This window comes from Cupressus sempervirens, chromosome 1, assembly GCF_028749045.1.
Source record: "Cupressus sempervirens isolate cs-2001-9-10 chromosome 1, ASM2874904v1, whole genome shotgun sequence".
NCBI lineage: Eukaryota > Viridiplantae > Streptophyta > Pinopsida > Cupressales > Cupressaceae > Cupressus > Cupressus sempervirens.
The window spans coordinates 393,681,187-393,690,134 of record NC_143118.1 but is presented as its reverse complement, the minus strand read 5'-3'; the positions used below and the strand labels follow the sequence as shown (position 1 = coordinate 393,690,134).

At 37.4% G+C, this 8,948-nt stretch overlaps 1 protein-coding gene across 1 annotated transcript; it reads left to right on the top strand.

The window, feature by feature from the left end:
* Positions 1–2,590: 2,590 nt before the first annotated feature.
* LOC149577949 (disease resistance protein Roq1-like) lies at positions 2,591–7,058 on the top strand. The gene is made up of 6 exons (XM_089794861.1): positions 2,591–3,127; positions 3,662–4,811; positions 4,918–5,191; positions 5,371–5,797; positions 5,858–6,308; positions 6,437–7,058. The coding sequence occupies exons 1-6, from the start codon at positions 2,610–2,612 to the stop codon at positions 6,914–6,916; spliced, it is 3,300 nt and encodes a 1,099-aa protein (XP_089650987.1). The 5' UTR covers positions 2,591–2,609; the 3' UTR covers positions 6,917–7,058.
* Positions 7,059–8,948: the final 1,890 nt, after the last annotated feature.

The following is an 8,948-nucleotide window of genomic DNA, read 5'->3' as shown; positions in this document are numbered from 1 at the left end:
ATAGCTATAACATCACCAATTGCAGAACCTAATGAATAAATAATGTCTACATCGCACAGCTCTGGGGGGAGAGAACTCAAGGTAAACCATTAGGGGATCATGCAATCAACCATTTCTAGGTGAAATTTATGAAACCATTCTACAAATTTGACATAGTGACCTTTAATAAAGCATTCAGAAATAGAAATGAGCTCTTTTTTAACAAATTCTTCCTCACATTTTAAAAACAATATGTTATCCGAATGGTGAAAGATACTTACCTATTACTAACAGTTGTCCTTTAGCCACTCCATTAAAAGAGGGATATCTTTTAAAGGACCATTCTAGATAGCAAAAACCCCTTTCTTAAGCAAATCATACCAGGTATTTTCTACGGCTTCAATGGAAATCCTAATAGGCTTATCTTGGGGTTTCTTTGGGGGTGACCCTGAAGTTGTCTTAGGGTTAGATGACTGGGTGGTATTGGTTTGTCTGTGATGAGGGGGAATGTAGGAAGAAGGGGAATTAGGCTTATAAGGAACCTCATCAAATGGGATCGTGGCCAACTGAGAGTTATTCTCCAGATGGGATAAAGGCTTTATTAGCTTAGACTACACATATCTAGTCAGATTAAAAAATCGGATTTGGTTATCTAACTATTCAACGGTAAAGAAAGGGTGATGGGCAATGGTTTCAGATCCGCTTGAGAAATCAGAGGAGGCTTCTGAATTGTCCTTCTTACCTTGATCCCTCCTACCTGAATTTGGAATAGATTTCCTCCTGCAGGTTCATCCAAAGTTGCAAAACTATTGGCCGTCGGAACCTCAAATCTAGCATCCGCTTTTCCAAAAAAATTGCAATGAAGTTCACTATGGTTTGCTATAGAGCATCCTCTCCTATCGAAGTCTCTAGGATGCTTCTTTCGATTTTGATGCCTCCATTTTTGGCCTGAACTTCCCGCAAGTTTCGTATTCGAATTTGACATTTTCGCACGCAGAGTAGAGCTAAAAGTATAAAAGATAGATTATATTGTTAATATTTATTCTTATAATTTCCATCTTTCCAATTTATTTATTAGAATATTTTGACCCAAATTAGATGGCAAGCCCTCAAAAAATATCTTGAAATGATTTTTTCAAAGCATTCATTTAAAAAGGAACACTGAACACTATCTAAAATGGTGCAGGTAAATCATACTTGTCATGAAATTTATAGTGTGTATCTTTAAGATTACCAGTGCTATTTTTACAATTACTTCACTTGGGAAACCACTATAGAACTTGCCGTTGTTTTGTGAAAATTAGCTTGGCGATAATTTTCGGTGCAGTTGATCAAAGAGGAAGGCTCCATGGAGTGAAATCATAGCAGAGCTTTCGCTGTTCGAAAACCAAAGTCGAGGGCATTCTTTTCCATCCCAAGCTGCTCTATACAATGGGATGCATCTTTAATCAAGCAGATTATTATTTCTATGTAACAGTCCATGCTATATTTGAGTCAAATGTGTGGCTGAGAATTGGATAGGAGAGTTTAAAAACTCAATTCAAATCAAACCATAGTCGTAACTATCACCACCAACAGTCAGAGAGGAATTTTAAAAAAAATCCACATTAAACAAAACAAAACACAGTGAGGAGTCAAAAAAGTCCTTCACATTTATTCTCGCGAGAGATGAATTCATGTGCGAATCACTACTCATGATACATGAATCAATAAATTTGACTAAAAAACTACATCCTGATATCAATATCAAAACATACCCTTCCCTTCAAAATGAATTGTTGAATTCAAATCTAAACCGCCCAACTCTCTTTTTCTCTTTCTTTTCATTAAAATCATTAACACTGACATGCTGATTATGGATTTTGCAATTGCAACCCCTTCAAATGACTGACAGTACTCGAAACTGAATCCAAACTAACCATCTCGAAACTTATGTAGATTCAACGCATTTTCCTCCCTTGACGATAGAGTTCCCTATTTTCCGCCGATTATTCTTTCTCCATGGTCTAATTTTCTATTTACTCCCTTTTGTCTTTTTTTGTCTTGGATGTTTCGAGGAAAGGATCCAGCTTAAACATCTTCAAAGAGTAGATGGGCCCTTCGCTACCTTCGTAACTATTAATTTAAATGTTGCGACAGAACAATGCTCATGAACCGACGTTTCTTCCAATTTAGAATATTCTTACTGTATCACACATTTTTGTGTGAAAACTGTGAATGAGACACGCAGACAAGAGGCGAAACCAATCTTAACCAAATCCAATAAAACAATACAAAGATAGTTTTAAAAAAAGAATCGAAGCACCGTGACCACATATTCTTTGTAATTGTCTAGTTGTCAACCATTTCCCTTTGGTTTTATCGCCTTGGATGTTTCCAGGAAAAGATGAGCTTAACCTTACTAATTGTACAAGTGGGCGCGTGCCCAATTTCTCGGCGCATTCTTTACCCTTTATTTTGTTTCCTTTTTTCATGGAAAGAGCCGACCTTAACACCTCCTTCGAACATAAATATCTACGTAACTCGCCTGCACCGGTATATAATTAATTCACTCTGCCCGTCTGCTTCAACATAAAGACACATTGCATTCAAATTTTAATCGACCAGCTATCTCATTCTACTTGGAATCGATGGCATCTTCTTCATCGTCTCAGCAGCCAAATCAGGAATTCAATGCTTTCTGTGGCGAAAGGAGGATCGTTTCTGAATCGTCAAGATTGTTTGATGTGTTCATTAACCACAGAGGCCCCGATGTCAAACAAACTCTTGCTATCGAGCTTTACAAGTCCCTGGAGCAGTTGGGGATGCGGGCGTTTCTTGATTCCCAAGAGAAGCAACTTGGGGATTCATTTCCTTCAACCATTAAAACAGCTATCTCCTCTGCTTCGATACACGTAGCCATCTTTTCCAAGGGATATGCAGACTCACCTTGGTGTTTGACTGAGCTGGTCCTCATGTTGCAAAGTCAGGCCAAAATTATCCCCATGTTTTATGGAGTGAAGCCTTCTGATCTCCGCCACATAGAAACTGGAGCATATGCTGAAGCATTCATCAGATATGAAGAGAAGGGCAGATACCTCGACAAGCTTAGCGAGTGGAAGGAAGCCCTTCAGTCTCTTTCACTTATTGCTGGGGAAGAATCGGACAGGTAATATTCTCTGTAATTCTTGTTTGATCTATTCTTAATAAAAAATTCTGCAAATTTTGTTGAGCAATTTTCTCTTGTTGTATCTTACACAAAAATTCCATTTTGATTTTGTTGAACAATTCTCTCATGGAATCATACAAGTAAATTCCCTTTTGATTTTTTGTACTTGTCTTATACAAGTATTCAGATATGGTTGAACAATAATTTTCTCATCGAATCTTCTTCAACTATGTTATGTTTTATTAATTTTCTTCTCTTCTCCAAATATAGTTTCTTCCTGCAGATTTTGTTGAGCAATTTTCTCATGTTTTATCTTACATAAAAATTCCCTTTTGATTTTGTTGAACAATTCTCTCATGGAATCATCTCTGTAATTTTTTTGTACTTGTCTTATACAATTCCTCTTCTTCAGATATGGTTGAAATTTTTTCTCATGGAATCTTCTTGAACTATGTTATGCTTTATTAATTTTCTTCTGTTTTCGAAATATAGTGTAACAATTTTCTAACGTAATACTTCTTTTATGGTATAAAGTTTCAGTGACTGCAATTGCCAAAACATAGTGGCAGCCGTGCAAAAAGAAGTACAAAGGAAAGCACGTTTTCACGTTGCTCAATATCCAGTGGGGCTTAACAATATAGTCCAAGATTTTGAAAGGCGTTGCCTAGAGGAACTTGTACAAGATTTTGAATATCAGTGTGGACTGAAGAAAGGCAAGGACAGGGTTAAGGTTGTTGGCATTTTCGGTATGGGTGGAGTGGGGAAGACAACTCTGGCCAAAGAGTTGTTCAATCGGAAAAGTTCATATTACCATAGAGCATCGTTTTTGTTTGACGTGCGAGAAACGTCTGAGAGAAGAGAATTACCTTCTTTGCAAAGAAAGCTTCTTAAAGATCTCTTCGACAAACAAGATCTCAGTTTTACAAGTACAGAAGAAGGAACAAGCTATCTCAATGAATGTGTTAAAAAGAGCCCTGCCCATTTACGCTTCTTAATTTTTGTAGATGACATCAATCATGTGGAGCAGCTAAACGCTCTACTGGTCATGGATACCTTGGAAAGACTAGTTAATAGTCTTGTTATTGTCACAACCCGTGATGCCGGGGTACTTATAAGCGCAGGGATTGCTGCTGGTTATCATTTAAGAGGAATGGCTACAAATTGTGGGACTGAACTTTTCTGTTGGCACGCCTTTAATCAGCCCAATCCGCCGAGCGAGTATGAGGAACTTGTCGCTTCCTTCGTAGAAGTGTGTGGAGGGTTACCTCTTTCTATTCAAGTTTTGGGCAGGCACGTCCATGGCAGAAATAAAGATTATTGGAGGTCAGAATTAATTCAAGTTGGAAAGATGATGCCTAGTGATGTAAAGCAAAGATTGCGAATAAGTTTTGAAGCATTGAATGCTGAAGAAAAACATATTTTTATGGATATTGCTTGCTTTTTTGGGGGCACATATATGAAGCAGAGTAGGCTTCAGAACATAGCTAGATCAGCATGGGAAGGATCAGGATGGGATGTTCAACATTCACTGCAAACACTCAGAGACAAGTGTCTTCTGGAAGAAAGAAATTGCTTTGATGATGAACTGAGAATGCATGACCACTTGAGGGACTTGGGTCGAGAAATGGCACTTGAGCTCAGTCCTCCTCATCGCTTCTGGCGTCCTCAACATCTGAAATATCTGGTACGCTTGTTAACCTAGCCTAGATTTCTCCTTACTATTGTTATGTTAGAAATTTAACTTGCAGTTACTATATTAATACAAAACCAAACTGCTTCTGTGTGTGCAGAAATTAGAGGGTTTAAGAAATATCTTGGGCAAAACCAATCTCAGGGGTTTCCATTCCTTTTATGACAACTCCATGAATTCTAAAGTGACATTCTTCCTAGGCCAACCTGACAGCTTCGTCGAAATGCCAGGTTTCATACTATGGCTCGAGCTTAGGAGCTACTCCCCAAATCAATCACTGAAGACCATTCCTTCATGGATTCCTCTTCAAGGATTGCGGGGCTTGAAAATATATAATGAGCCATTTGAAACTTTGTGGAACAATCATGGACAGGTTTGATCTTCTCACTCAAAACCTTGCTTTCCTTCAATGGTACGATGGAATTCTACAGACTATCTTTTTAATAATTTAGAGCTTTAAAAAAATTCACGTTTGAATTTCAGGCGCCCTCTCACTTGAAGCGTATTGATATTATTGGTTGTAAACAATTGCGAAGTGTACGAGAAATATCTACACTTGCAGAGCTTGCGCTGTTGCATATTGATCAATGTCCAAAGCTCGAGGAGATAAGTCTTGGTCATCTCAACTGCCTGGAAAAAATTATTGTTAAAAAATGTCATAATTTGAGAGATGTGCTAGGAATATCCACTCTTGTGAAGCTTGTAGAACTAGAAATTGTTTCTTGTGACAAGCTGGAATTTGACTGCTTGCTTCTCAGAGATATGGAGTGTCTGCAAAGCATAATAATAGATGTAAAGGTGAAACATTATGAGTTAGATTCCTGTCGGATTTTGGAAACTTTAGAAATTAGTTGTAAAGCGCTTGTACAATTAATCATTCGGGGCTGTCCAGAGCTTGAAGAATTGCCAGTTGTGAAAGGCCCACTCGAGAGGATTGTAATTAATGAATGTGGAAAATTGAAATGCCTTCAATTGGATGGGTGTCACAATTTAAAATGCTTTACCCTGCCGACCACACTCATCCGTCTGTGTATACGAAGTTGTAGAAATTTGCAAAGTTTAGCAGGAATTACCGATCTTACAAAGCTTACAGAGTTGCACATTATAAAGTGTCCCCAGCTTCAGGACTTTTCATTTTTTCCCATTCTGAATTGCTTGGAGAAAATTGAGCTTGAGAATTGTAAGAATCTAAAGAAATTCAGACTGCATACAACACTGATCAGTCTGTCTATACGAGCTTGTGGAGATTTGCGAAAAGTAGAAGGAACTAGTGGGGATCTTCCAAAGTTGATGGAATTGCGCATTAAAGAGTGTCCCAGGCTTAAGGAGTTGCCGAGTCTTTCCAGACTGAGCTGCTTGAGGTACATTGACATTGACTCTTGTGAGAAGGTGAAGAGCATCACGGGTATTAATGAGTTGCATGCATTGAGACGTATGCAACTTCTTTATTGCAGCAATGCAATAATTCAGCATTACTTTCCCAGGCTGAAGGTATTGATTTTGAGACCACTTTCAACAGTTATTTGTTTAATTCTTTCATTTGTTCTAACAAGTCAGTCTATATCTCCGTAATTCATATCCGACTGATGTTGAAATGAAATTAATATATCTTATTTCAGACTGTGCAGTCATCATATAGCCTTGTGATCGGAAGAGCAGTGGATGGAGCAGCGTCGATGTTGAATGAGAGGCTGTTTTATGAGGCTGGGATTGGGGCTGATGCAGTCACTGACATTGTGACGGAAATGGATATCGGATTTGTTCCCAAGTACGGAGATTGGGAAGAATTGGGTAGAGTAATTGTATGCTATGTGGTCGTCATTGACAGCTCTACTTCGGCCGAGGATATAAACGAGTCACTTCCAGGCAGGCCCCCTTATCCTGCCACCGGGTTCCGAGTGCGTCAGGGAGAATGGATAATTACAATGGTGGCACCGTATGGCTTTGTGAGTTCCAATTACCGTTATTATATTAAAGTTGAAGATGTTATAAAGTTGTTAGGGACAACGAAGGGGTTTCTCGTAAAGGTGAAGAAATCTGAAGAGTGCAAAGGCGTGCAAGTGTTACAGACAATTACTGATAGGTTGTATCACTTGTGAATGTATTGTAGGTTCACTACTACAAAGAGGGGCATTTATTATTTTGTCTTTACAATTTAAATATTTATTTTAAATTGTTTGATTAAAAATAGAAATTACTTTTATCATATTAGCTTAACAATAAAGACAAAAATTTCATGCATTTTCGATGAAGCGGTAAAAAGTGGAGGAAAGGAAAAGGAAGGTGGGAATTAAAATTTTGTAGTAAATGTTGGGGATTCTAGAATAAAATTATGGGTTATTTTCATGGCTCCATTTATTGCTCACATGCACCTGGATAGTTGTTGGCTTCGTAGCTTCTAGCAGGTATTCTACTATTTGCTTGTCCCTTGGGATTTTAGCTAGAAACATATTCTATTTACTATAGGCATTTTAGCCAAATATTTTTTTGGTTTTTTTTTTCTCTTCTGACTAGGAGGTTTATTTGGAATCTCAGCTATAAATATCTATCTTTCCCTTGTGCACGATCAAGATATCCCTTTTCAGAAATATATGTCAACATCCTCTCATGCCTGTGTAAAAAAAGGGCTTTAAATGCAAAATGGCCACTTGTCGTGGTACACTAGATTCCTTATTGAAAGCCCTCTGGATGATCAACATTATGATGAATATAGAAATCCACAAAGGCACTACAAGGTCGTAGTGTAGGCATTGGTAAATTCCAGTGGACGCTTCCTTGATATGTCAGTTCCAAGAGCATTTATCAAACAAAACATTAGTGTTCACTATGCTCACCTTGTCCTCACCTTTATACATGTGTTGGCAACTAGTAGATTTCTTTGGATATCATATCATGTATCTTTTCATACCCTCTAGGCACCCCTATCGATTGCAAAAAGTCGAGCATGTTAGTGATGTCAACCAAGTTGAAACTATTTTTAATAATGTTACAAGACAAAAGAAAATTACACCAGAATGCAAAAAAAAACTCTCACATTTAGGCCATCTCTACAACCTGATCCATGATGATAGAAACAATGATTTTGGAATCCTTGAGGAGTTGTAAACTATTGATCAAGCTCTTTCTCTTCGTAGAAACCACCAAACTTTCTTCTATTATCTTCTCCATCATACCAAAATTGGGGCCATCCGCATCTTTGAGAATTTGGGCCTCTAGTTCCTTCACCGCCAATTTTATGCAAATGAACTACAGATGCAAAGGAATCCCATCTCCCATCCTCAAACTCACCACTTTTGTGTACACCATTATGCTCATTTGCATCTCATAAACCTCTTCCACATGCTTTGTTGGCAATTCCATGATGTCCTCCACATCCACTGCCCCAAAATCATCTATTGTCATTGTCTTGTCTGTTGTGTCAGTTGACTTGTAACATAAGAATCAAAATAATAGTCAAGGATTCCTAGAATGCACCCATCTTATTCCTTGGCTTCACCTTTAGGAGACAAGTTTTCTTCAAACAAAGTTCCATTCGGTAATCTATCTAATGTTATCAAACTGTTGCTTTCAAGTCCACAAAAATCTACCTGAATGTTAATAAAATACTAAGACTTGTAATCCTTAATTGGATCATAGTCATCCTCACAACCATCTGATAGCTCTGAATGATCATATAGGAAAACTTCATAAACATTTGACCACCCACACCTCTTGAATTACAGTTATATTCTTCTTCTATAGTATCTTCAACATATTTAATTTCCACATATCAAGATACATCCGGTGTGTGATTAGATTCTACAGTACTTCATTATATCCCATGAATGACTAGTATATATTATATGAAGAAATTACCTATATTGTATGAAAAAATTACCTTGTACCACTTTTGTACTAGTTGTCAAAAATGGTAAGGACATCTCTTAGAAGTTTGGACTACAACAATTGCTAAGTAAGACTCATTCCAAAAACAAAACATAAATGCAAGATAATAACCCTATTTGTTGGATTTTTTTCACTAAAATTGAATCATTTAAGGTTTTGATACTTATTCTTTTATTGGTTGTCTTGTTTTTTGAACTGTAGTAACAACTAATGTCCCTTTGCTAGGATTGTTTAATCAACTTTAAT

Excerpts from the sequence above, each read along its gene's own strand:
- LOC149577949 (XM_089794861.1), top strand. The coding sequence starts at position 2,610 with ATGGCATCTTCTTCATCGTCTCAGCAGCCAAATCAGGAATTCAATGCT. Across the intron at positions 3,128-3,661 it reads GCTGGGGAAGAATCGGACAG|TTTCAGTGACTGCAATTGCC; the intron begins GTAATATTCTCT and ends TATGGTATAAAG. Across the intron at positions 5,798-5,857 it reads AAATGCCTTCAATTGGATGG|TTGTAGAAATTTGCAAAGTT; the intron begins GTGTCACAATTT and ends GTGTATACGAAG.